Genomic DNA, 27,990 nt, shown 5'->3' with positions numbered 1-27,990 from the left:
GGCCGGGCCGGCGGGCGAGCGGCGGCGGCGGCAGCGGCACCCCAGGCCGAGCCGGCGCGGGAGGAGTTCCAGGGCGATGGGGCCGCGGCCGGGGCTGACGCTTTGACAGCTGGAAAGAGCGCGGAGCCAGCGCCTGGGGGGGGAGGGAGGGGAGCGCGGCGGGGAGAGCGCGAGCGGGCGAGGGAGCGAGGCCGGGGAGGGGGCCGGGAGCGAGGGGGCAGCTCGGGAGCAGCCGGAGCGGTAGCGGCGGCGGCGGCGAGGCTCGGCGCCCTCTTCTCTGCAAACCATGTTTGCCAAAGGCAAAGGCTCGGCGGTGCCCTCGGACGGGCAGGCTCGAGAAAAGTAAGCCCTATTTTCCAAGTGGCGGCCGCGCCGTCGCCGGGCTGCGGGAGGCCGGTGGGAGGCAGGTGGGCGGGCGGGGGCTGCTGCGCCCGGGGCCCGGCGCCGCCTGCCTGGCCCCTTCCCCGAGGCCGCGGCGGGCGGCGTGGGAGAGCCCATTGTTGGGAGGCGGCGGAGGCCGGGGCGTCGGGGGGCGCCGCCGGGGGAGGGGGCACCTGGTGGCCGCGGGGGTCCTCGGAGAGGGGTGGGCGAGGTCCGGAGCGCGAGGCTGGGCGCCCGCCGCGGCGGCCGCACTTTGCCCCGCGGGCGCGGGCAGGGGGCGCGTGGCTCCCACAGCCCCGAAGGCTCCTTTTGTCCGCCCGCGGCGTGAGGAGTGCGTGCCGGGGGCTTTGTTCGGCCGGGAGCGCTCTCCCTTGCCTGCCCTCGGCCTCGCCGCCCGCCCCGCGCGGTCCGGGGCGCCGCGCTGGGCAGAGACGGCGGCGCCGGTTTGGCCCTGGGCTTGGGGGACAGTTGCTTGGGGGGGGGAACTGGTGAGGGTGGCGCTTTGCTGCCCTCTCCAGAGCGCGCTGAGCACCCCGGAGTCCAGGACTGAGTCTCCCTGGACCCTCAGAGCTGGAGAGAGGGTGGCAACGAGTGGGTCGGGAAAAGGAGGGAGGCTCAGGGGTCGGGAGGCTTGCGAGTTTGAGAGACCTAGGTGGGTTTGGCCCCGATGCCAGTTGGAAGTTCAAGTTTGGGGGCTGCTCTCTAGCCCTCGCGGCTCGAGGCAACGCGTCCCCTGGTACCCACCCCCTGAATGCTTCCACCCGCGGCCCCGAGGCAGGGCCGAGCTAGCTGCTCACCTCTGGTTGGGGCCACAATGGGACAGCGCAGACGGCTGGAAGACGGCTGGCAAGGTCCAGAAGCGAGCGCCCCGTGTGATCTGACGCGTTCCCTCTCTTTCTGTGCCCCCTGCCCACTTTCCAGGTTAGCTTTATACGTCTACGAATATTTACTGCACGTAGGAGCACAGAAATCTGCACAGACCTTCTTGTCGGAGGTGAGTGGAATTCCCCCCAATCATCCAATTTCTTGACACCCCTTCTTCCCCACTATTCTTAGAGCCTTTGTTTTCAGGAGCAACCACTGTGGCCACCATTTTGAATTTTTATCACCTTTTGGCATTTATTGTTAGTTGGTTTTCTCAGCCTTTTGGCTCTGGGAAGCCCCCAGCCCACCCTTCCTCTCTGCTCCTCTAAGCGGTCTCTACTCTCTGCTTTCCAGATTCGATGGGAAAAAAACATCACGTTGGGAGAACCGCCTGGGTTTTTGCACTCGTGGTGGTGGTAAGTTTGTGTGATAGTTTTGTGTGTGTGTTTGTTTTGTTCTGAGACCTGGGTCTGGGTGAACAAAGACAGGAGGCCTGGAGCGGACTCCCATGCCTTAGCTCTTGGGCTTGGCATGGAACAGGGCACCTCTGGGCACTCAGACCAGGGCTGGTGAAGGAGGAAAAGGACAGGAGAGGCTGCTGCCTGAAGTTTTTGCCTTCTCTTCCCCTCCTATTGAGAACCTACTAAATTGTGCCTAGTGTTTGTACAGAAACTCCTTTACTTTTCTGTCTCTCTCTGGGGCACCAGGCGGTGGTGGGGGGGGGGGGCTTGAAAAAACCTTGAAGGGTTTTTGTCAGTTCTGCATGCTGCTTTAATTAGAGGGAGTGGGGGTGGGGTAGGGTGGAGAGGATACCAGGTCTGTTTTACCACTGGCCTGTCCCTTTTTCTTCTGTGAGCTCAAAACCTTGAGAGAGCAACTCTACTGGGGCCTTTCCCAGGCACCCTGAGAAAAAGCAAGAAGGGGCTGCCACTTCCTTTAAAGATACTGATTCAGACGGACTGGACCTTCCTCTCCTCTGTGGGCCCTCCCCCCAACCCCCAGCATCCCTAAAACCACAAAGTTTCATTTTACCAAGAACCTTAACTGGTTGGCGTTGACCTCACAGAGTGCTTGTGATTGGTAGTTAGTGGCTCTCCCTTATTTTTGACCCTTTCCCTCCTTTATTTGGGTCCTGCTGGGGTGGGAGATCTGTAGGTCTGGTCTCCTTGTAGGTTTGCGTAAGAACGGAGGCTTAGGGTCAGCAGGAGTGAGTCACTGTGAGTGTAAGACCTGGATGTTTTGCGGGACCGATTGGTCGAGTCTTTGACATCCTTTTGAAAAGGACAAGAAAGCAGAATGGCTTTTGATATTTTGGTGGAGTTCAGAGGGATTGGAGTGCCATGTCTTGGGATCTTAGCGCGCGTTTACCTGACCACCAGTTCAGGTTACTGTTCCGAGTCTCTTTGAAACGCGGGGGGATGAAGTGTCTGTTCTAACTTGCACAGAGAAAATGAGTTTTTAATGACTTCTGCCAACCTTGGAACTGCAGTGTTGGGGCCTGAGGATTCTACCTGTAGGAGTGGGTGATAGGCTTTCTGGGGTTGTTTTTGGAGAGGAGTATGTGAGCGGGGTGGTGTGTCTGACCATCACGGATTTTGCAGAAGCACAGGTTTAGGAGTAAAAGTTACTGAGAAGGGGCCAGGGAGTTTGTAGCGTTCGAAATCTTCAGTGTGCGGAGAAGTTAATCAAATGTGTACAGCTTCAGGGGACAGAAAAGAATGTTTTTGAGCCTCCTTCTGGAGCTACTAGAAGCCTCCGATTTTCTTGTTCTGTCCGGAAGCGCCACCCCCCCCCATCTTGTCCTGCCTTTCTCTCAGCCCCAGGAACGTGGAGAGTCTGTTGTGCTGGACCTGAGCAGTGGTGGCTCTGAGTGGCTGTGTCCGTGGTCTTGTTAGTTAGAAGTTGCTTCTGTGCCATTTGACACTGAGCAAATGACAGCTGAGGCTCTCCAGGTGGGAGGAAGCCCCAGCGCTCATTCGGAGTTAGTCAGGCCCTGGAATTCAGACACCTTGAGTGAGATGGCTTGTCTGATGACCCGCTGAGCTAGCTGTTGGTGTTGGGGACAGGAGCACCAGACCGAGAATCAGACTTCTGCTCTGGTGCCCGTTTCCTTCAAGTGGGTTCCCAGTCCTGGGCCTTGGGCTCCTGACCTGGAGAGGGTTTCTAAGGCCCGGTATTAATACCAATGACTACCCTGTGTTTGTGTAAGGTTTTACTGGCTGGCAGATGACTTGTAGGTCTGTTCTCATGTAATACAAAGTGTTAGGGTGACTACACCAAATCTTGGAGGGGGAGAAAGCAGAGATATCTAAGCCTTCCTCCTGGCCCCCCCCCCCCTTTGCTGGATAGGTGGACAGTTGCCTTTCTGGGGAGGGCTATTTTAACATGAAAGGACAAGATACTTGGTTGTGGACAACATCTCCTTTGGCTAATTGACATGCATTCTTTGGGTGGGGGGGGATGGTTCTTGCATAAGAATTCCTTGGGGGTGGGCCTGGATGGGAGTGGGGGTGAGATGGGAGGGGTGGGGGTGTGGACTCTGGGCTCTGGGATTAAGAACCTGTAGGTTTCCTTTATTACTAGTCACCCAGATTGCTCCGCATATGAATCATAGTCCTGACTTTGACAGCTTAACCTTTTTATGAAATGTAGCCATTTTGGTTGGGGGGATGGGGGTAAAAGGAGCACAGATGAAGCAGGCCTGGATTCTTATCCAGATTCCTACCTGTCCTTTCTGGGCACCCGTAAATGGGTTGTACTAATCCATCCAAACTTCAGTTGCCCCTTGAATAAAGTAGGGATAGTCATCTACCTTATAGCCCTGCGGTAGTTACAAGCAGGGTCATGGGTGTGAGGCATCCAGCGCACAGTAGGTGCCTGATCAATGAGAACTAACACTCTTACTACAAAGGTCTGGCTTGCCAGAAGAGGTTGGTCCATTGTGTTTTCAAGACCAAGTTTGCCCAAAAGGTTGGAAATGTGGGGTTGGAGCCTTTGGGAGATGCCGTGCTGTTAGTCCCGCACATTGTACACTTGTCGTTGGTACACCAGTAATAATTAGTAACCCGATCTTATTTCATTTTTCGACTTGCAGCGTATTTTGGGACCTTTACTGTGCAGCTCCTGAAAGGCGAGACACTTGTGAACATTCGAGTGAAGCAAAAGCCTTTCATGATTACGTGAGTAACAAATTTTTAATCCTGGCAATAATTACAGGGTTGGATAGCTCTAACTTCTTTAGCACCAGAAGCAAATACACAACCAATTGGCAGTGGTCTTTGTTTTCTCCTGGCCTTTTTTTTGTTCTGCCCACCTCCCTGCTGCCCTTGCCCTGTTCTAACTTGGGGGACGGTGTTTCATAATGTTATAATTATGCAAAAGAGTATAGATACCTATCTGGAGGATTAAATGGTGGTGTTCAGGGCTCAGCCATGAGAGGTTGATGTTCAGAGTGGACAGTTAGCTGAGGAAAGGGCTGAGCCTCCTTGGTGTTGGTTTAATTAAAAAAATTGGCCGCCACCACCGCCGCAGAAGAAGCAAATCCGAAACTTGTGTTTTAGAGCAGAAGGGGTGGTTGAGTGAAGTTTGGTGAAATGGGCTGTTTCTTTACTTTCCAGGGAGTAGGCTTTTCAAATTATGGTTGTGTGTGTGTGTGTGTGTGTGTGTGTGTGTGTGTGTTGGAGGGCTCCTGTTGAGCCCAATAAGATCATGTATACTTTGAGGTCCTTGGCTGGTCCATAATCTTGTGTTCAGAATGTTCTTGTGAAGATAGTTAATTTCATCACCTCTTAGCTCTTGCTACCCTATCATTCATCCTCTACCTGGATGAGTTTCTTAAGATTTATGAAATGCTTATAAGAGCGATGTCTGCCGCATATCCATCTCCCATGGCAGTCCCCCTCAAAAAAAAAAAAAAAAAATTAGACTCCAAACATGGGTTGGAGTCAGAATTTATGATCAGATGAAACACGATCTGGGGGATGTGGGAGATGGAAGGGGAAGTGTCTGCGGTTCTTCCCAGCCTCCTTCCAGTCTTCGCTTCCCACTGGCCTTGTAGATGGGGTGTGTGTGTGTGTGTATGTGACAGAGAGAGTGTCAGCGCACGCGCACATGCACATAAGAGGTGGTTTATTTGGTCTTGCACTTTGTCATGAGGTGGGTAGGAATGGTCTCCAAGCTCTCGAGCATGGAAGTTGGTTTCTTGAATGTCGTCGGGGCCCACCCACTTTGCCAGGCCGCGTGTGTCCCCTGCGTGCAGAGGTGGGGGACACACCTGGGACACTAGAAACTGGCCTAGGACCCCGGAACCCATCTGGTTGAATTTCACAAGCGGTCAAATCCCATTACCATGCATATCTTTATGGTGACAGTTTTTCCTGTAATACGAAGAGTTAGAGATTCCGTGGGAGGCTCACTGGTTTTGAGACTATTCAACGGGATGAAGTTTTGTTGTGACTGAAAAGGTAATGCCCTTGGAACAGACTGCTGTGGAAAGGGACCAGTTCTTGTGCCGTCTCCAGGACTGAGGGAGAGAAGCTGGCGAACGGTACTTACGGTCTGGTAAACTTTTAGTAGTTAAAGGTGAGGTGACTGGTTCTCTTGTGATGTGGTTCTTCTGGGAAAATCCGTGGTGATGATCATAGCGTTTCCTGAGCTGGAGGTTGGGGGAGGAGGCCAGAAGGTACGTGAGGCATATAAAAATAGTTGGTGAATTTGACCCCTTTTTCCTAGTAAAAATCTTCCTTTTTTTTTTTTTTTTTTTTATTTTTTTTTTAAGATTTTATTTATTTATTTGACAGGGAGAGAATGAGAGACAGAGAGCACGAGAGGGAAGAGGGCAGAAGGAGAAGCAGACCCCCTGCCGAGCAGGGAGCCCGATGTGGGACTCGATCCCGGGACTCCAGGATCATGACCTGAGCCGAAGGCAGTCGCTTAACCAACTGAGCCACCCAGGCACCCTTTTTTTTTTTTTTTTAAAACGTACGGAGAGCCCATTCCTGCATGGCCAGTTTTGCTGTGCAAATGGTTTCATTTTGGAGTTGGGGGGATAGGTGGACGTGCCTATTTCAAGTAAATCTCTTGATAGAGGATGTCCGTGCTATCTTTTGCAAGCTATCAGAGAAGTAAATAATTTTTAACCAAGTTTGGTGCTCTAGCAAATGATGTAAGGTTGTGGCAATTTGTGGTTTGGTCTGCCACCTTGAAACAATATGGGTGGCAGTGAAAGCTTGCATGTGTTTGCTTTCCATTACTTGTTAGGGAATGGTGGCAGAATTATGTGGCGAGTACTGAAATTGGTGTGGACATGTAGAAGATGCTACCAAGCATTGAGGTCACACTGATTGAGGCCCAGGATTCACAGACTTGGGGGTCAAAACCCTTTTTCCTAGATTGGAATCCACTTGGTGTCATTGGCCTGAGAGTAAGATCGTGCAGGGGGAGGAATGGAGTGATGAATGGCGGCAGAGAGGGAACATCTGTATGGAGAAGGAGTTACACGGTGGCGCTGGGCTGCAGGGGTGACAGGAGCAACTGGTAAATTAAGAGAAATTTAATGGGCGCCTGGGTGGCTCAGTCGGTTAAGCGACTGCCTTCGGCTCAGGTCATGATCCTGGAGTCCCGGGATCGAGTCCCGCATCGGGCTCCCTGCTCGGCAGGGAGTCTGCTTCTCCCCCTGACCCTCCCCACTCTCATTCTCTCTCTCTCTCATTCTCTCTCTCAAATAAATAAATAAAATCTTTAAAAAAAAAAAAAAAGAGAAATTTAAGAAAACTAAGAAAAGGAACCCTCTTTTTTCTTTGTCCTTCTCAGATCTTCATGTGTTCTCTCCATTCCCATGGCTACCATCTAGTTAGCCCTCATTCCTTCTTGCTAGAATTATTGTTGTTGTCTCTTTCCAGGTCCCCTTCCTCTTGTCTGGAATGCATGCCTCTCTTATCCATTCGAATCCTATCCATCTTTTAACTTCTTTGTGGACTTTTATGATAGTTTTCAGCACACTCTGATCACTCCATCTCATTATCTATGGAAACCATCTATACAGAGCCTTTGTTGGCGGCTTTCCATGTGCTGGGCCCCTGTGCTGAGTGCTTTGGTTCAGTCTCTCATTTCAAGCTGCCAGTGGCCAGGTGAGAGGAGTTGTTAACTCCATTTTGCAGATGAGGAAGCTGAGGCACAGAGAGGTTAATTCGCAGCTAAGGGGTAGAATGAGGATCCAAACACAGGCCATCACCAACTCCAGAATCGCTGCTCCTAACTGCCAAGGCTCAGCCCTGCAGGTCCGTGGCAAGTGTCATTTGTTTGCACCTATTCCGACTAACTTCTCTCTCAGGCTTGTCTTTCCAACCACAGCTTATTAATTTTTTCCATGCCAGACACCATTCATCGATCTACAGAGCTATTCATCTCTGTAGCTCCCACAATACCTTGCACACAGTAGGCATGCGTGCTAATTGAATGAAGGGGTTAAGGAACTATGGGTAAGAAAAAATAGGTAATTTGGGGTCACTGAGGGGCCTGGCCTAGAACAGCCATTGAAATACTGGAAGATGGTTCCTTTGGTGATTTCACTTCTGCTGGGTGATCTTGAGCCAGGTGATTCTAGTGCTGGTTAACTAGTTAACCTTACATCTTGTCAATAAGAGTGCAGTAACTGGCCTTCCCTTTGCCATTGAGGCGATTCAAAGATTCTCCTAGTTTGTGGGGGAGATTGCGCAGCCCAGGTACCCACCCAGACCTTGATGGAGGTAGTGAGTATTAAGTGCTTGCAGGGCAGGGGTGAGGGGGGCGTGCCCAGCTGGTGTGGGGCTGGAAGGATCTTTGAAAAGGACCTCAGCTGGGAAGATCCTGGTCTCCACTCTCCTAGGGGAAAGATTTTGTGTTTCTGACAAATTGTCTCCCCTTCCTGACAATGGGGTCAGGGGTCAGGTGATATAAAGGCTCCTCTCAGGTCGAGGCCAGGCTGTAGGACCTGGAATAAACCAGGTGACTCAGCGGGGAGGGGGTTTAAATTTTCTTTGAATTCGTGAGTTTTTATTTGAGTCACAGTCTGTCCTCCCCCCGGCCCCCCACAAACACCTGGCACATTATTTGTAAGCGTGAGCGCCCTGATGTTGATCATGTGTAACGTGGAGTGTTGGGGCATTCGGTACAGGAGTGGACTTTTCTGAGAAATCAGTTTACCCTAAGGCAGAAGAGCCCCGAGGCTCCTAGGAGGAGGCTCACGCGGGGAACCTGCTGTGAGAGTTTTCCACTCCCTCCAGAGCAGCGCTTCTCAGGGTATCGGTAAAAGCCCTTGGGCTGCCATTGGGTTCTCTTAGACCCTGTTGTCTGGGGCCTGGTCTTTTGTGGGGTGGACGCTCCCAGCGCCACCTGTGTCTCTCACTTGGGGCCACCTTCTCCGCTTGCCTCTCCCCCCGGGTCCGTGTGGCTGGTAGAAAGAAGTATCTTTGGTGCCTTCTGGGCTACCAGCAGCCCTTTCCCTCCTGGTGGTAGCTAATTGTGTGTTTTCCGCTTGGTGGCAAGAAATGAGTGGGGTAGGCAAGACCCAGAGGTGTGGCCTCTGAGCTGAAGGTGTTCGAGAGCCGCGGAGGCTCCTTGCACCGCTCACATCACTGCAGTTCTTATAAAGCCTTTCAGTGAAGGCCTGCAGTTGGGCCTCGCGGTGGCTTTATTGGTCAGGTGTTATTCCTAAGTTTCAGCCCCATTTCACAGATGAGGAAACCGAGGCCTGGAGTTTAGATAGTTGTTGTTTTTTTTTTTTTTAAAGATTTTATTTATTTATTTGAGACAGAATGAGAGACAGAGAGCATGAGAGGGAGGAGGGTCAGAGGGAGAAGCAGACCCCCAGCTGAGCAGGGAGCCCGATGCGGGACTCGATCCCAGGACTCCAGGATCATGACCTGAGCCGAAGGCAGTCGCTTAACCAACTGAGCCACCCAGGCGCCCCAAGTTTAGATAGTTTGTCCAAGAGCATGTAGCGGGTGGCAGGGGGGAGGTGGTGGTGGCGGCAGAGCTGGGACTAGATGTGGGTCTTTCAGATTCTTCCTCTCAACTTTTGACAGCCCTCATTTGTGAACAGAATTCCTGCTGAATGGAGGGGAGGTGTTTGCGTTTGGCCCCAGGTGCGCCCGTATATAGTCACTGAAGAAATGCTTTCAGCGGAGAGCTAGTCTGAAGCCCCTGCGAGGTGAACTGCAGAGTCACTGGCGGAGGTGGGACGCGAGTCGGGAAGGGAGTTTGTTATGGTACAGTGGCTCTTTTGGCAGGGAAAATGTGATAAAAGCTCTGGCTTTTCCTTCCAGAAAATACGTGTCCCACAAAGGAGACTTTGTACCTGATTTCCGAAGGTGTACAGACTGCTGCCCCTAACCCCAGCCCCTCTGTGATTCCCAGTGAAGAACTTGGGGCGTTATACTAGACATGGAATCCCATGACCTTAGCGAGCGTTGAGCCTCAGTTTCTCCACTCTGAAGACCTCAGGTCCCTTTCTGCCCCGCTGCTGTGAGCCCCTGAGGAGGAGTACCTGGCTCCCTTTCCCCTGTGCCCCCACAGCAGGACTCTCCTGCCCCCCTCACCCCCAGCTGTGAGCCTGTGTCTCCAGGCTGTGTGTGTGTGGGGGGGGATTAGGAAAGTGCCCCAGAGGCCTAGGCGTGGACACGAGCTGAGGTATTTGTGGCTCTGTGGCAGGGGTCCAGCGTCCTTGGTGGGTTTGAAATAGCAAAGTGATATTTGAGAGGGCTCTCCTTGGATGTGCTGAGCTGGGGTTCCTGCCAGGCGCGGAGTGTCCACGCCTGCCAGAACCCTTTGGGGGCGGGGGCTGGAGAGGGCGGCCCAGCGGGCAGAATGGGAGGGGAAGGGCCACGACCCAGCTCTGAGGAGCTGGGGAATGCTCTCCCCAGAGATAAGCCAGCCTAGCCATCTGCCCAGAGGTCCTGGCAAGTTCCTAGCAGTTGCCTTTGGCTCTGACCCTTGGCACCCTTGTGTGGCAGATTAAAAAGACAAAACATAACACACAGTCATTTCTTTCCCCACCCGCCTTGGAGCTTAGACTTTGTGTTGCATCCTTTCTTCGGGCTCCTACCCCGTTTGCTGCAATTCCTCTTACGCCAGAGGCTGCCAGACTCTTCCATCGGTAGCTAATTAAACACTAAATGAGTAACTGGAATTGCATTTTGCCAGAACCCAGGCTGTGCGGCCACCTTAATGGGTTTCAAGTGGCGGCAAGACCCCAAATTGCAAATCCTTGCCCTTTATTTCAAGGGGGGAGGTGGGGCTGGGGCAGGGGCGGGGGGTGGCGGGCGTAGAGTGGTGGGGACCCAAACAAAGTTTTTGGCCGTGGTCACTTCATTTGAACTCCAAGACCAGCCGTGTGCACGTCTTTGCATAATGCCATCTTTGTTAGCTAAGCATTTGCAAACTTGGACCAAGAGTTAGTTCTGTGCCCACCACTGCTCCAAAGGAGCCAGAGACCCCCAGCTCTCCCTGCAGTGTCTCTTCAGCTGTCTTAATTTTCCAAGGGATGCGGGTTCTCTAGTGGAGACCTCAGGCCAGACCTGCCTCGCCCCCTTCCTCCGACTTTTCCTGCCTCTGTGTGTGAGTTTGTGTGTGTTTAAGTCTTCAGAGGGAGAAGTGGAAGGGAGGTGTGTGTGCTTGAGGGCCTGTCAGCCAAGATAACAGAAATGTTACACTAGCTGTAGCCTTTAAAATAGTGTCTAGGGTTTAGAGTATTTAGAAAAATTAATCTTTTTTAGCTTGGTAATAATTCTGACCACGGCACAAGTGCATTAGATGATTCACATAAACTTCTTTAATACATGTTGCTAGGAGCTTACAGCAAATAGACAATAACGATTGTTTGTTTTTGATTCGCCAGGGTAATGGGGTTTTCTGGAGCCTTGGTGAATGGGTTTTAGAAACGTTTCTCTCCTGTGTTTTGCTTTTCTTTTCTCGGGTCTTGAATCCTCTGGATTTTGAAAGGTTTGGGCTCTGGCTGGTAGCTGGGACGCACACCTCAGTTCCAGCCCTCACTGTCGTTTCCTGGTGGGGTGGATTTTCAGATCTTTCGTGTCCCCCCCCAGCTGCGGGGTAGGGGGGGAGTGGTGATTCCTTTGCATGGTTGTTGTGAGAGTTGAGTAGTATCACCTACCTATAGAATGTGCCTTGTGCTTGGTGAGTTTGTTTTCTTTCTCTTTGCAGCCCTAAAGTTTCCCCCAAAAACTTTTAACATGATGGGGCCAACAGCATCATTTTCTGGGAGAGCAAGCTGACCTGAGGGAACTGGACACTTGAATTTCCCTATGATGCCCTCCAGTGCCTGGGCTCCCCTGATGTGCCGTGGAGTCTCCCCCTCCATACCAGCTGTCTTGTTTCATCCCCACACCCCTGCCAGGGGCAGAGCGAGCAGGCCTGCCACAAGCTGGCACTGATAAATGCTCCCCTGAGACGTTTGCACCCCTTATCTATGTGGGGCAGAGGAGTCCTGTCCCCATCCCGCACAGTGAAATGGTTAAGACCCAGAGGGGCTTGCAGCTTGGCATCCACAGAAATCTGGATTCACATTTTGGCCCCACACCCCTTGTTTCTGGGGGAGCCTCCACTTCTTGAGATCCATTCTCTCCGCTGTGAACTAGGCACAGGGGTTGTCCTTGCTCATCCTGCCATGGGGGTGGGGGGGGCGGTGAGAGGAAGGCAAGGAAGCCTGTCAGGGGAGGTTAGTTGTGCAGTGATGTGCTATGTAGATGTTCTCAGGGATGGGCAGGGTTGAAAGCCGCTAAGTTGGGTCATCCTTTCCGGTATGTAGCCTGCCCTTGCCTGCCTCCCGTTTCACTAGGCTTTTTGATGGGACTAGGAGTCCCGACAAGGAGCCTTAGGAAGCGAGCCTGGGAACGGATGTGTCACCGTTGCAGGTCTCTGGGGAGCTGGTGCTGGTGTGTTGGCTGCTTTCGCTTCGGGCCTCCTGGCCGAGCCTGAGGGAGGCTCCCAGACCAGGAGCTGGAGACACCGTGCAGTTTTGCGGTGTTGATCCGGTTCACTGACCAAGTGCCTGCTCTGAAGAGACAGATGCAGCCCAGGTTGTGGTAAGTGCGTAGGAAGCCTCGTGCAGAATGATCTCCGTCTTCCGAGAGACAAGGATGCAGTCGGGACAGGTGGTGGGAGAAGGCAAACCGTCCTGCCCTCTGTGGCGGCCGAGAGATGTATCTAACGTGTATGTACATAGCAGGGCTGGAGGTGATGGAACTGGAGGTCACCTAGTCATCTAACAAATAGGTAAACTGAGCTCCAGAGAGGAAAGATGCCTCACCTGAGGTCGCCAGTAGGACTCAAACGTGCAAACCCAGTCGGGATCCAGGACGCTTTCCCCTGCCTTGGTGCCGCCTTGCTGCACTTCAAGCTGGGCAAACTCAGGCGCATTGATTAGCCTCTCTGTTTCTCCATGTCCTCAGGTAGAAAATGGGGTCAGTAAAGTATACTCTTCTCATAAGGTTGTCGCAAGGATGGAATAAATGAGCTTATGCGCCTGCACGCACCCCACCTCTGTAATAGGGCCTGGCGCAGCAAAAGCACCACGAAACGTGTGCTGTTCCTTTTGTGACCTCACCTGGGGCCCTGTGTGCATCCTGGCTTTCTCATGGCCAAAAGGGAGGTGGCAGCAGAATGGTCTTGGTGTGGGAGGTGTGTGCCTATAGACATGAACCGTCATCGGCTGCCTCACCTGTTGGTTAGTGCTCTGGATCCCTGGATTTGAATCCGCCGTCTTCAAGTACCCTTGAGCAGCCGGAGGGCGAGGGTCTCACACACACAGCCTCCAGACCAGCCGCGGTGCTTGTGAGCATGAAATGAGACACACTTAGGGGCACTCCTAGCTGGCACCTGGACTGGGTTCGTTCCAGTGTCCGTTTTCTCTTCTGCTGGCCACGTCTCTTGACCTAGGAATCTGGAACTTTCCCCTGCCCCCTCTGACTCTTTCTGTGGTCCCTGCTTGGTACCACAGCACCTGAGATGGGGTTTTTGCTCCCCTGCCCTCTGGCCCTTCTGTAGAGCAGATGCCAGCCTGGAACGTGGCAGTCTCCACCAGGCCTGCCAGGACCACCCCCATGGGAACACCCCTCCTTTCTTCTTTTATCCCCAGGAACTCTGTGTCTGTATTCACTTGCTACTTGCTGCCCAGAAGGAGAACGATTTGGGTCAAGGTTGTATCTCTTCCCTTCCTAACTTGTAGATTAAAAGCTCTCGAAGGGCAGGAGCTCTTATCTGTACCTCTTTTGTGCCACCCCCACTCCTGGGGCCTATTGCAGAGTCTTGAATAAATCCCCAGATTGGTGAGCTAGACTCTGCGCCTTGAGAAGTGGGAAAGGTCTGATCCCTGCCCAGGGATCAAGTGTGTTAAATACACGTTTTAATGGAGATGGACAAGTGGCACATGGTAACACGTTGTTTTGCAAACTGTGCGTTGTGACCCATTAGTGCCTTGGGAAATCAACTCAGTGGGTCACGACTGGCAATTACAAAAAATGAAACAACTGTTATCACACAGAGTAAGCATAAGTATTGTTTGGGGAAACTTCTGTTTTCTGTGATCGCTGTGTGAATAAACGTGGGTCCTGAGTTTGTGAAGTAGAATTTGCTTTCTTGTGGGTCTCAGTGTAAACTTTGAAAGCCACTAGCCCAGAGAAGGCTGAGATTGAATCTTGGGGCCCACGGGTGGGGTGACTTAAGCCAAGTGACAAGCAATTGCTGATCCCCGTTTCGTGACCTGTAATAAGGAGGGAATGATTCCCACCTCCGAGGGTTCTTGAGACAGCTGTGTCCCCACCATGCCTCTCGCTTCTAGAGTGGTGCCTGGTGGTTTCCTTGGTGGCCGCCTTTGGCCTTAGCTGCCGTATTCTCTGTGCAGAGAACATGTAGAAGGTGCTCAGCAGATGCTTGCCAAATGCTGAATAAGCAGTAGCCCCCTCTTAAAGTCAGCAGCTCGTCCCTGCTGGCTGGCCACAGGACTCCTCCTGCCTGTCCTCCTGTGTGTCTGCAGGCGAGGCGGCATCCCCGGCCCCCTGCGGAGGGTGTTGTCTGAACATCTGCACGGCTCAGGCTCTGGCTAGGGCAAGAATCTCGAGGATAGGTCTCAGGGCATCCTGTCTGACCCAGGTTGGCCCAGCCTCCCAAATTCTCCGTCCCCTCCCGGTGACGGCTGTTTGCACAGCTCCCGAGGCAGGCTTTGTGTCTCCCGCTCTTTGTGTGTTTGGGTAAAGCGCCTGACATTTCACTTCTGTCTCACAGGCCTCTGACCTTAAGAAGCACGGCTGCTCCCTGGGGCCCCTGTCTGAGGTTTTCCTCTGATCCTTCTCTCCCAGTCACAAAAGGCCGTTTGAGAGAGCAGGCTGTGGGGTGGCACACCTCCCCCCCGCGCCCTGGATGCTAGCTGCAGCTTTGTGAGCTCGTGGGGTAGACAGAGCGGGGCTTCGCAGACTGGAGCGGGAGCGTGGTGGGCGCGCGGTTAGTGCCAGGCGTCTGCCGCGGGCCGGCTCTGTGCCGGTCGGTGCTGGGAACCGGAGCAGCGTCACGGACGGTACACGGGATTTGGACTTGGAGGACCAGAGGGCCAAGTTCTGATTCTTCCAGATGGCCTTGGGTGAGTCATCTGGCCTCTCTGAGCCTTCGTTGGTTCATCTGTGAGATGAAACGGTGTGAAGTAAGGCCTGGATTTTTTTTTTTTTTTCTGCCTCTCAAGCATTTTAGAAGTCGGGTGAGAGCCTGTGAAAATGGTTTGTAAATTGTGGTCCCCTGTTGAGAAGGCTTTTTGGAATGTGAACAGACTGTCAAATCGTAGAACGTGTGTTAAGAAGCACCCTCTCAACTTACAGATGGGGAAACTGAGGCCTGGAGTGGGACGGTAACAGCAAGTGTGTGGCCAGATGGACCACCTGATTCCCGTGGCCGCCCCTGAGTTTGGAAAACCTTTGTTCAGAGGCAGGCGCCTGGGCCTGTGCCACCTGCTAGGAATTTTGCAGCTTTCTTTGGGCGATGCCGTGGCGTCCCATGGCTTTGGCCATCCGTGGCCTGTGCCCAGGGGGGCAGATGGCCCAGTGGGCAGGCCTGGTGTTGGGCGTTTGCACGCTGCTGTTCTTTTCTCGCTGTCCTTTAGAAGGCTTCCAGTAGCAAATGTTACTCTCTCTCTGGAGGCCCTTCCTCTCGGCAGCGCCGGCCGCCCGCCGCCCACCAGCTCCTACTCCGTGGGCCCACTTGTGTTACATGAGGCCGCCCTGGCCCGCAGCTCTGGTGGCAGGTGTCGCTGCGGATCTCCGGGCTGGTGAGCCGCTGCGGACCGGGGTTTTACAGCATGACAGGGAATTTCAGCCACCACGTTATCTGCGAATTGGCCAATTGATGGTTTCAGCAGAGCATTTCAGCATCGGGGAAGCCAATACAATTTGAGTTACTTGTGATGGCTGCCACTTTAAATACCGCAGTGAATTTCTGTCAGCAAGCTAATGCGTGGAATAGGGAATTGCAGAAAACTCGATCACCAGAGTGCATCAGTCGATTCTGACCCCAAGCTATAGAAAATGAACTTAAATCTAGTTGACTGTCACCACGCACTTTCTTTGGCATTATTTTGCTAGCAGCATCTTTGTCAAAGGGAACTTGAAGAGAAGAGACGAGGTAAAAATCACGGTGTTGGACTCCGGCCGCCACTGTTGGAGGGGGTGATGATCTTCCATGGAAGGTTGAGCCATTGGGAGTTGGGGTGGTAGTTTTTTGCTGAGAGATAAGTAACTAAACTATGGCGTTGTGGCTTAATAATAACCAATCCCTTGTTTGATGAAGGAAACTAGTGTTTATTGAGCAGTTGCTATGTGCCTAGACCTTGAAGAAAGTGTTCTTATTCAATTCTTGTCCTTTTGGGGCAACGTAGGGGACAGGATCTTCTTCCTGTTTCACGAAGGAAGAACTGTCGAGAACAGTGAACAAGTTTGAGTGCTAACCGTATGCCAGGCACCGTTCTGAGTCCTTTAGGCTTTCTCTCTTGTCATCCTCCAAACAGCCCAGTGGTTAAGTTCTGTCTGCATTCCCATTTTGTAGAAAAGGAAACAGAGGCACTAGAGGGATTCAGTCCTGCTGGAGGTGGGCTTTAAAAAAGAAAGTGCTTTTCACTACCACACCACACTGCCTCCCCAGGAATTAGTACCAGATTTGACATCTTTAATTAACTGATGACCCACTGCCCAGGCCAGGGTGGTTTGGGACTGGCTCTGGGAGGAGCAGGTGGGAGCGCATCCCGAGCGAGATGCACAAGCTGGAAGCCCTGCCTGTGGGTCGGATGGTTCCTTCCCGGGCTGGTTTTCGGTGACCTCGCCTGGGAAGAAGACCTCTTGCTTTGGGCCTGCATACCCTCACGGAGAGTTTTCCCCATCTCTTCACTGACAAGGCCACCTTTTATTAATTCTCTGTCACCTCCTGTGGGCTCCATGCCTGAACATAATCCATTTGCAAATAGATTGCATGCATCGAGTCACCGTTTTAACTAAGAAATAGGAAAAACAAGAATTATGGAGTTGCCGATTAGAGCTGCTTATCAGCTCATGGGAGCTAGTTTAAGCACGCCAGGTTGGTAGAATTCTAGTCAACAGAACACATTGGGAATTTTGGTTCCATTTCAGTTGAGGTAGACTTGATTTTTGTTGAGCCTAAAAAAAAAAAAACACCAGCCGTGCTTCAGTCTCCAGGAGGGTTTTCAGGAGACCTGGTTAGCATCCTCGGGCTGGGAACGTGTGGCTTCCATCCTTCCTCCGCCCTCCTAGCGGTGTGGGAGGCTCCTTGTAGGCTTGTTTTGGAATGGCCGGGGTGGGCTTTGTGGAGAGAAGGCCCTCAGTTGTTTCCCCTCCCCCCGGGGGTCAGTAGGGGCAGAATGCAGAGTTCATCCTGGCTCATCCCTCGAAGCCTAGAAGCACAGGCCACTCAAAGCTTTCCTGTGGGGAGAACCCACCTTGGGGGGATGGGTGGCCCAAGGGGCGTAAGACTCTGCATGGAGATGGTGGAAGGCTTCCATCTCCAGAAGATGCTCTCGAGACCCCTGCCCCCTCCCCCGCAAACAAGTAACGCCTTCCCTACTCTTCTGAGCTGGTATCCAATGGAAGAGATGGCTCACTGGGCAGAAATCCTCTTTTTTTTTTTAAAGATTTTATTTATTTGACAGAGAGAGACACAGTGAGAGAGGGAACACAAGCAGGGGGAGTGAGAGAGGGAGAAGCAGGCCTCCCGCTGAGCAGGGAGCCCGATGTGGGGCCTGATCCCAGGACCCTGGGATCCTGACCTGAGCCGAAGGCAGACGCCTAACGACTGAGCCACCCAGGCGCCCCAGAAATCCTCTTTCACAACCAAACTTCCCCACTTACTGGCTGTGTAACCTTCGACTGACCATTGTCTTCTGTCTGGGCTTCACTTTCCTGATTTTGCAGCATGGGGCCAGTTGAGGGATACAAAAGTGATTTCTGGAACAGAGGTGACCGGCATTTGCCACACACCCTGGGCCGGGCACCGTGCGTGGGCATGATGTTTAATCCCGGTAACTCTCTACAAGGCAAAGGCTATTTTTATCCCCTTCTCTGGACAGGGAAACTGAGGCTTAACTGGTGATGAGGTCATTAAATATGGGAGTCCGGGTCTGAACCCAGGGCCTCACTCCTAGCCTTCTGAGCCATGCTGTTATTCTAACAAACTTTTGGGTGACTTTCGGAGTTGGGGACCTTGGGGTAAAAATGCACTTTGAAAGAACTGGATCATTTCAGGAGAAACCTGGAAACGTGTGTCTTAAAAAATAAAGATGTCAGCAGCGGTTTGCTTCCCAGTGAGATGAATGCAGATAAACCTATTTTGACTGTTAACTTATTTTGTTGCCTAAGAGCCAGTGACATGTAGCGTTGAGTTTATTTTTCTTCACAGCGTTTAAGTGTTTGCCACTTCTTGAGTGACGTGTGTGAATTTGGGAATTGCCTGTACTTTGGGAATGGAGGCCGCTGCTCACATTGCAGGCTTTTGCCTTGAGAGGGACTTGGGGGCAGGTGTGCGCAAGGCTGCAGCTGAGAGGGGGCTGCGGGCTGTGTGTGTACCTGTGTCTCAGGCTCTTGCCAGAACCAGAGCCCGCTCTGAAGTTGGGGTCACGGTGGAGCACCGATCGCAGGAGTCTTTGTGACTGGAAGCCTAAATATTTATTCTCTTCTGTCCCTAATGAAAACAAATTGTCAACAGTTGTTCAGTAACTGACTAAATTAAAATCTGTAATTAGTCAATTAGATTAAAGAGTTGGCACAACCTGATTGTATCATGCTGGTTAGGTTATTAAGAGAAAGGGTGTGATTTTTAATTACTGAATGCTAATTTTGACAGTTTCAAATAGAAACAGACGTGTTTTTCCCCCCTTTCCCTAATTCTGAATGGTTTGGAAAGTAAAGACACTCAATGTGTAAGTTATAGTTTTTTCTTTTTTTCTTTTTTTTTGAAGGAAAATAATCCGTGAAGGCCCTGCCACAGAGTAGGGGGATTTTAGTTAAGAGGCCACATTGGATTTCATTGGTCGGGTTAGCTGGAGAGCCTTCCTTTCTTGAAGGATGGATGGCCTGGCGTTTGGCAGCTTTGTTTTTGCTTTAAATGAGAAATTGGATCTCAGCTCCAAGTAGTTGTCATTGAGTTAGAGTTGTTGTTAGGGTGTCTCCTCGTCTCTCACCTCATGGGGCTTTTCTGACCAACACCCCAGAAGCGATGGGCCGCAGGAGACAGAATCCAGTGAGAAACGGCTGTGTTTGGGAAGTGTGCTGGGACTCAGAGACCCCCGCACACGCGAATAGCCGTATCTGACTTTTTAGAAAGTGTTTTCTCGTGTACTGGGCAGCGCTGTGAGAGCGACAGACAGGATGTAAGTTCTTACTGCTCTGCTTTGTGGCTGCGGAGAGTTGAGGTCCTAGGAAGGGGGTGCTCAGGTGTGGGGTTGCGGGAGGGGGAGGATGGGGCTTGGTGAGAGCAGGGCTGTGTGCAGGCAGGCAGGCCAGAGAGGAGAGGGGCTTCTTGCTTGGCAGGAAGATGGGATCAGAAGGTAGGGCCCACTGATGGATTTAGAGGCATAGAAAGCCAGCAGAGAGTTTAGGATGAATGGAGTAGGCCGATTTTAAATGGAGCAAGTCCTTCTGTTTTGTTTTTCTGGGGGAGGCTATCTCATTGCCTCCCCTGCGAACACTGGCATACGGGTGTAAGCAGCCTTGGAACTAGGGGGATGAAATCTGAGCTGTTTCCAGACCCCACCATAGCCTGGATCCCTTCAGCTGCCAGAAGGACCTTCTTGTCTCGCCGCCCTCCTCCTCAGCTCCTGGGAGCTCACATGTGGTCAGCCCTGGAGGCTCTAAGGTGCTCTGCACATAGGTCATGTTATCTGGAGAGCCTCAAGCCATAGAAGAGGTCCAGGGGCCACTGCAGAAGGCCACCGGCCCTTGCTGCTCCTTGCCTGGGTCCCGTGGTTAGTGACGGTAGCTTGAGACTCTAACCCCGGTTCCCCAGCCAAGGGGCTCCTGTCTCCTTAAGGCCCACTGGGCATCCTCCCTGTGCCTCCAGGAACCACGCTGAATGGTGCTGTTGATGTTGAAGCACAGGCTCTACTTTTTGCCATCGGAGTTTTCCATGATCCATTTCGGAAGCACCAGTTAAAATGGCCTTTAGTTTTCAAGATTTAATATTAAAGCAGCTGGTGATCCACAATGAGTCTTTTAAATTTTTTTATATTTATGTATTTATGTATGTATTTTTTAAAAATTTTATTTGAGAGAGAAAGTGTGCACAACTTAGGGGGAGGGGCAGATGGAGAGAGAGAAGCAGACTCCCCACTGAGCAGGGAGCCCGATGCAGGACTCGATCCCAGGATCCTGGGATCATGGCCTGAACTGAAGGCAGATGCTTAACCGACTGAGCCACCCAGTTGCCCCCAGAATGAGTCTCTTTTTGAAGGAAGCAATTTTGCTGTTTGTATTTTGATACATGTATGGGGTGCTGGGGAACCAGAGTGCAGAGAACAAGGTGAAGCAGCCTGGGCTCTAATACCCAGTAGGGCTTTCACTTATTGTGTAACCTGTGCCAGTTGCTTAACTGAGCCTCGGTGTCCTCATCTGTAAAATGGGTTGCACTCAACTTGCAGTACTGTTTTGAGGTGAGGATGCCAAGCACCTTAGAAAATGCCCTTTAGTATTTCTGGAATAAAAGAATGAGAGGCTGTAAGGTTGCCAGTGCTCTGGGGAAAGTATCCCTGCTTAGGGAGCTGCACCAGGTATGTTCAGACACATGAGTAAATGAGAGGAGCTGAATAAAAAGTATGAAGTATTTACAAGTGGTGGTTTGGTATGTGTTCTGAATTTGGAATTCTTCTTTCAGACTCAGGATCCACAGCCAAGGTTAAAGAGGTGTGTGTGTGTGTGTGTGTGTGTGTGGTGGCAAATAGAAGAAAGGAAGTGACATTACTAGGAGAGAGTTTATTTTAAAAGCTTCCCCACTGATAGATTTGTAGTCCTGGGTAAATAGAGAAGCTTGTAAAACTTGATTCATTTTCTTCCTGAAGTCTGTTTTTGCTGGGGAGTGGGGGTAAGGACAGAGCTTCCAAGAGAACCAAGTGCTTTTCGGTTAGAAGTGTTTGTGTGTGCCCAGCACACCATGTACAGGGCCAGAGCAGGGTTCTCACCTCCACCCCCTGCTCCCAAACCATCTTTCCCTTCCCAGACCGAGTGCCTATTGCTGGGCTTCGGTCTGGTCTCATCTAGGGATGAGCGAGGACTTCCTGCACTCAGGATGACTTCCTACTTCCTTCCTGGCTTGTGCTGCCCAGAGCAGATTGGGTTTGCTCTTTTCTTTTGGTTAGGAAACATGTTCTCCCTCGTCCCTGCCCAGGCCTGTTCTGGAGACATGGACAGGCAGCCTGGGTGACCACTGGCCAGCTAGGAAGCTAGGGTGTGTCCTAAACTGTAGGCCCATGTGAGCTGTTCAGGAATTAGAAGCTACTGCACCCGGGAAACCACTGCAAATATGGAAAGGTGGTCAGTAGGGAGAGGTGAGAAGGTGGTTGACCTTGTATGTTGGGGGAAGAAAAAACTGAGGGAATTTTGGAATGTTGACTGTGTATTTTTATGGTTAGGGCGGAAGGTGAACCCTGAGACTTAAATACCAAACATTGCCAGGCTGCAGTTAAGGGAAGGGCCAGGCTTCCTACGTCAGGGCCTTTGCACAGGCTATTCTCCCTTGCTTGAAGCACTTTCCTCCGCGTGGGGATCTCTATTCATTTTTCATGCCTCAATTCAGACGTCCCCAGCTTCTAAGAAACCTCTCATAACCATCTTTGAGCCATCAGGCAGGGCCCATAAACTTGGGGCTTTTGACACCTGATGGATATTCCAGTTCATATTTGTGGACTGAAAGTGGTCAAGAAGTACCAGGAGGCTGCCCACCTACCAGGGCCCCCTGTCTGTGCATTTAAATGGCTCCCTGAAGCCTTAATGCCCTCAGCACATGTCAAAGTTCAGTTGCCCTGCCCCTGCCATTCGCCTTTCTTTTCTGAAATAGGTCTTTGACATACTGATGACGCTTCCGATGTGAAGTGCCCTCAGATACGTGGAAAAATGCTCAGTGTTCAGTTCACCCAACCTTTTGCCAACTGTTGAGGTCTCTGAGGCTGGAAGCCCTGTGACTCTTCTGCCAGTTTCTGCATTTTGTATGGAGGATTGGCGAGAGGGTGGGCAGGCACCTGGCCTGGAGTCCTGAACACTGTCCCTCGGCTGGCACCTCAGTGCGGCGTTAACCTGGGGTCGTGGGAAGTAGCGGGTTCTGATTCTTGGGCAGGAATATTTCATGATTTGACCCCCTGTCACTCAGCGTTGGTGGTGATTTTATCAGGCCACACAAGTCTAGGGTTGGCCTTTGCATTATCTGAGAAGACAGTTTGCTTAGCCAGGAAGATAAACAAGACTCGGGAATGGGAGGGTGCTCAGGCCTTGGGCCTGGGGACTTTGTGCCGTGGGGGCTCCTAATTGCAGGTAGCTCTTCACCTGTTCTTCAGGGAGGGCTGGCCATACCCCAGCGGAGGGGCTGCTTTAGTTCTAAGCCTGCCATAGAGGATTTTCCCAAGGCTTGAAATCACTTCTTTCAAACACTACTTTTTTTGTTTTGTTTTTAAAGATTTTATTTATTTGTCAGAGAGCGAGAGAGCACAAATGGGGAGCGGCAGGCAGAGGGAGAAGCAGGCTCCCCGCTGAGCCAGGAGCCTGATGCGGGACTCGATCCCAGGACCCTGGGATCATGACCTGAGCCGGAGGCAGACGCTTAACGACTGAGCCACCCAGGCATCCCCAAACAGTACTTTCTGTTAAGACTAGCCTAGTGGTGCCATTTTGGGAGAACATTTTTCCCAAAATCCACCGAGGGGTCAGAGCAGATACTTGTTTTTCTTGGATATTCATCCCGTCAGTTTAGTCTTTCGTTCAGCAGATAGTTGGTGCCTCTGAGGTGTGGCTGCAGACCAGACAGCAGCAAATCATATATACCCTCTCAGAACTCATAGACTGTCCTTCCCCTTTCTCTGGGGTTTCTGTGTTTTAAGATGCTAATTGCACGTCTTTGAATGGCAGATACATTCTGCAGGTTCAGATGGGCTTGTCTTCCAGGGGGCACCAGGGAACTGTCCGGGTCTCCCCTAAAAGCGGGTCTCCCCTGAAAGCGGTCCCTTGTGCCCTAGCCTGACCCATCCCTCTGGCCACCACAGCCTGCGGCTCTGGCTTTTGGACTGGCTGCTCAGAGTTAACGGACTGCTCTCTTCTCTCTAAAGTGGTGGTAAATGATACCTCCCTGGTCCCAGTGTTGGCGTGTGGGCGTGGCTGCACACAGCTGCAGCAGTTCGGGGGCCTTGTCAGGGTCTGGCTACGAGTTTGGAGAAAGTGATGATTGTACCTCGGAGACAGAAGAGGCGGAACAAAAATGTCCTTGCACGGCTGTTATTCTAGTAAAACTTCTTTAAGAAGTGGTTATCGGAAACACAAATCCACAAGAACATAAACTATAAAAGAATGAAAGATCTGCTGGTGTTAAGGATGCTTTTAGGGACCTCCATTCTCTCAGACCTGAGTTAATTTTTCCAGGCTTTACCAAAAGCACATATCCCCCTCCTTGGGGTTGGGGGGGTTGGACATTGCCGCCAGGCCCTGGGCCACCTCGGAGGCGCAGGTGCATGCCACCGTGCCACCCTCTCCCGGTGAGTCAGGGAGTCTCTTCTGGAATAGCTCGTCCTGGGGGGAGGGGGTGCAGGGTCATGGGCCAGGACCCCTCCAGGCTGCTGCTTCTCAGGAAGCCAGTGCCTGCCCCGTCCAGAGCCACCTTGACACTCGAGATACACGCGGCTTCTTTTCCCCTCCCTGTTTTCTTTATGAGAATGTTTACGAGGAGCATTCTTCTGAGGACAGAAGCTGTCACTGAGAGCCGCGAGACGGGTTTTGATCCAGAGCTGGTTGTGGCCCAATCCTTGGTCTGATTATTTGGTGGGCCAGTTGCCGGAGCCCCGTCCAGGGAGTAATCGGGACTCAAGCGTTGGGCCTGGGGGTGAGGAGGATCCGTGGGAAGGGAAGCGATAGGGGAGGTGTGACTTAGCCTGTCCAGGCCGCAGAGAGGGTCCCTCACCACTGGTCTGCTGCTCTGGGGGAGGGTCCATCCCTGACCTGATGGAGGAGCCATGGATACCACCAGCTTGGCTGCCCAGGCCAGCGCACGCGGGAGGGAGGAGCCTGCAGCCGCTCTCCCAACCTCTCTCTGGTTCCTTTGGCCCAGTTCCATATTCCCTTCTCTGAGTACAGGCTCTTTACCACTCCTCAAGCCCCCATTGTCCCCACTGCAGGACTGGGAGTGCCCTTTCCCAGGCCCCAACAAATGTGTGAGCCCCCAGTGCCTGGCACACAGTCGGTGCTCATTAAAAGTCTTGAGTTTTAAAACACTAGGAGTGGAGGATGTGATGCCTGGTGATTGATGCTCTTGCCAGGAGGGCAGGGACCATGCTACCTATGCTGTGCCTGGCACATTGGAGGTGCTCAGCTATTTGGGGGAGTGAAGTGGTATCCGGAGGAGGACTCTGGCCTGGCAGGGGCGTGGGTGGCAGCAGGGAGGGAAGGAGCCAGACATGTCATGCATAGGAAGGCCGTGGTCTGTCCGCGGGGGTACCAGTGCCTGCTGCCTGTCACCTGCTGTCCCTGCTGGTGGTGCCAGCCAGCCTCCTGGCCTCACCCTTAAACTGCCCCTTTGTTGTCTCGGGCCTAGGCATGGATGCCAGATTTGCTTTGTTAACGTAAAATGTGATGGCATCCTGTCTCTCCCCTACGAAAATCAAAATCAAATCAAAACGAAACAAATCAGGAGCCGCAGTAAAGACAGCCCTGAGGTTTCCCTGACTGTGGGACAGAGGCTCCACACCGCGAGCCAGACATTCCAGGTCTTTCTGGTCTGACCTCGCCCACATTTCAGATTTTGCCATCTTGATTGCAGACCTCATCCTGGTGCCAGACACACTCTTCTTCGATACAGATTAATTATCACAATCTCCTGGTGGGGTAGGTGGTTGTCTTAAGGGGAAAAAAACCCAAAGGGCCAAGCAGGTAGGATTTGAGAGTGTCTGAGGGTACAGAGGGTGGCCGGTGTGTGGGTTGCTGCGGACAGCCCCCCACAGACTAGAAAACCTGGCGCCTCGCTCCTGTATAGAAAGTATCATGTCTGTCACTGGCTGACACTTTGAGGGTTTTTCTTTTCTCCAAATAAATAATTCTTTGTCTCTCTTCAGGGTGGCGGATGGGGCTGGAGAGAGGCAGCTGATCAAAGGCAGCCTCCCTGACTTTGAACAAGTGGGCTGAGGAAGGGGGGCTGGGCAGGGAGGGGGGGGGGGGGGGGGGGGAGGCAAGGAGAGCCACCAACGTGCAGCTGAGGCGGGAGGGGTGTCCGTGTCCCCTGCAGCCGCCTCCCAAAACATGTGATTGTGCGTCCCTGGCCCCGGGGTGTGTGAGTGAAATATTAGGCTAAATGGAGAGTTCCTTCCTCAGAGGAGAAAGCGGGCTCCCTTTTCCTGTCCCTTTGTCTCTTGTCCCCTTTGTCCCAGCCCTCCAGCTCTGCGGCCTCCCCTCCCCCAGCGGTTCCTTCCTTTGTGCCCCCGCCACTCACTCACCAGTGAAACTTCACTGGAGCCTCCAGTGGCCGTCCTGGCCCGCTTGTGTGCTCCCCGTGAAACAAAAGTAGCTGGTGGGTCCCGGCCTGGTTGTCTGCACGGGGGCTAAAGGGAACCCGACAGAGGGGCCCCAGCCCCCCAGAGGTGGTGGTTCGTTTTGAAGTTTGGTGCTGGCTGTGGGCAGCCCCTCCCGAAGGAAAAGCATTGTTGGGGGGTCTGCTGCCCTGGTTAGAGGGATCTGGGGCTGTAGCTGTGGCAGGGGGACCCCCTTCCTTGATGAAGGGCCCTGGGGTCTCCATCAAAGCTCCTCTTTCTCCTGCCCCGAGCGGTTTGGTCACAAGTTCTACGTGTGACACCTAGAAATGACGGGCAAACTCTAAAAGCACCAAACCCACACTTCTGGGTACCAGAGCACCCACCTTTGTTACAAGATAGGCTTCATTATCTCTGAACAAGTGCTCTCCTCACTTGGGGGTTAAGCAGAGATGGGGGGAGGAGGGCTGAACGTTGGGAAAAAATCAAGCTATTACCTGAATTGGTTGAGAATATGGGGAGGGTGAGCCTGATCAAGTCTTTCATGGTGAAATGGGAACTCCGGTGCCTGGTTTCCAACCTGGTGGCCAGGGGCAGAAGGGTGTGTGCTTCCTGAGGCGAGTGACTGGGCACCTCACATTGGACTTGAGAGAGCGGAGGCCTGTGGAGGTCAGGCGGGGGCGGGTGTGGGTTTGCTGAGGTAGAGCGGAACGCTGGTTGGCTGGCGTGGCTTCATTGTTGCCACAAGTATTTTTCCCTACTTAAAGTATTTTAAGTTATTAATTCAACGTTACACATTTAAAATCATGTTACAGGAGGTAACATGTAAATTTAGAAGCATTCTCTTCTGCTCGCAACTACATAAAAAAAATGGACTCTAGGTGTCCATGTGCATTTTTGGCATGAGTGTCTTTAATGCTGACACCAAAGCCACTTTTTGTCTTCTAACCTACTTTTCCAGCACGTATCACCAATACTCCCATCCAAGTTGCTGGATATGTATTTTTTAAATTTATGTAGGATTCTGTCTCTAGGAATTCTATCCAAAGCCACAGGGATCCGTTAGAACATGAAAACCGTTGGATTTGTGACATTTGTCTCATTGGTATCTATTGCTGGGGATGCTCCGGCAGATTTGAGACCCCCGTTTTGATGCTGGAGAGTGGGGGGAGGCGCTGCCCTTTCTGAGTGCCGCGTGTGACCCTGATACTTCTCCGAGCCTTGTTTTCTTTCTCTGTAAATAACAGCCCACAACGGTGTGCCAAAGGCTCGCTTCTCGGGATTAAGTATGTGAAGGAGGCGGGACAGGGCCCTGTGGACGTGAGCCCTCAGCAGAGGCACTGGTGGAGGTTGGACTGGTTGGGGCACTCTGGCCCTTCTGGTTTGCAGAGTGACTCTGAGGGCTTATGAGGCCAAGCCTGGAGGCAGTTCTTGTGGGGAAGACCAGGACCACTGTGGGTTTTGGTTTTGGGTTTTGGAGTGGGGGAACCATGCCAGAGGGGGACAGGAGCTGCCGAGAACCCAGTCACAGGAACGAGAGGCCTGTGGCTCAGGGACCCTTTACGTACTGCCCCCCTTGAAAAGCAGTCCCTGTGGCCCGCCCCGTGGCATTCCTAGAGTGGAATGTTTTAAATTCCCTCTGTTTGGAGCCTTTTTGCCGGAGGTGAGAGGAGCCTTGACCAGTCTGTAGGTAGGACTCAGAAAATGTATGTTCTGTCTTTCAAGCGTCTTTATTTCAAAGCTGGCAAAAGCTTAACTCAGGGCCTAACAGGCCCCAGGTTCTGCGTGTGCCCGAAGATGTCTGTCGTCATTGTCGTGGTCATTTTTTGCCATCTCGCGATTGTGGGTGACAGATGACACGCACACCGCCGGTCCTTGGGGGTACGGACAGTGGCTGCGGTGTGTATTGTGTGTGTCGTGTGTGTGTCCAGCTTTACAGGGCAGATTTGCATCACCCTTTGTAAATAAGGGCTGCTTTGAATACCCACCTCTGATGCACCTGTGCTGCTGGCTCTGGGATTCCCGATTTAGATGGCTGATGGTAATTTGAAACTGAAACAATCAGAACTATCTATCTCGTGAAAAAAGAAAAGCAGTGGAGGCCAAGACACCTGCCCCCCCCCCTCCCCGGAAGTTGTCACCCAGCTCGGACTTTCCACGCGGATGGCAGGGGTCTGCACTGACCGCCAGCCGAGGGCCCTGCCTCCAAGCCACTTTTTTGCCTCAGATACTCTATTTCATTGAGAGAATTAGCAAAATGAAATGGAAGTGGGTGGTGTGTTCACGTTACTTTGTGAAGCTCTAAGCGATGCATTGCTTCTTCCAGCCGTGAACCATTTCCCTGGACTAGCGGTTTCTGGCCCCAAAATGAGAAATGAGTATGGCAGTGGTAAAAATCAGGGTAAAATTAATTTCTAAAGATTGGAGACCTTGAGGGATGGGGTGGGGGGCAGGGGCAGGTTTCTTTTCTGAATGGGCAAGGCTTAAGGGCCTTGTGC

The 27,990-nt window shown here is 52.4% G+C and overlaps 1 protein-coding gene across 9 annotated transcripts in view; it reads left to right on the top strand.

Moving 5' to 3' along the window:
• Nucleotides 1–205: 205 nt before the first annotated feature.
• SSBP3 (single stranded DNA binding protein 3) overlaps nucleotides 206–27,990 on the top strand; it is a 163,862-nt gene continuing 136,077 nt past the window's right edge. For 8 of the 9 annotated variants that reach the window (XM_021684335.2, XM_021684334.2, XM_021684332.2 and 5 more), the window contains exons 1-4: nucleotides 206–342; nucleotides 1,303–1,375; nucleotides 1,600–1,661; nucleotides 4,340–4,424. In XM_021684335.2, the coding sequence (XP_021540010.1) occupies nucleotides 287–342; nucleotides 1,303–1,375; nucleotides 1,600–1,661; nucleotides 4,340–4,424 (276 nt within the window). In that variant the 5' untranslated portion in view covers nucleotides 206–286. The remainder of the gene's footprint in view (nucleotides 343–1,302; nucleotides 1,376–1,599; nucleotides 1,662–4,339; nucleotides 4,425–27,990) is intronic. The other variant, XM_044914523.1, reaches the window with a different exon arrangement.

The sequence above is a fragment of the Neomonachus schauinslandi genome, chromosome 4, assembly GCF_002201575.2.
Source record: "Neomonachus schauinslandi chromosome 4, ASM220157v2, whole genome shotgun sequence".
Taxonomy (NCBI): Eukaryota; Metazoa; Chordata; class Mammalia; order Carnivora; family Phocidae; genus Neomonachus; species Neomonachus schauinslandi.
The sequence above is the reverse complement of the archived record's forward strand: the minus strand, read 5'-3'. Positions and strand labels throughout refer to the sequence as shown.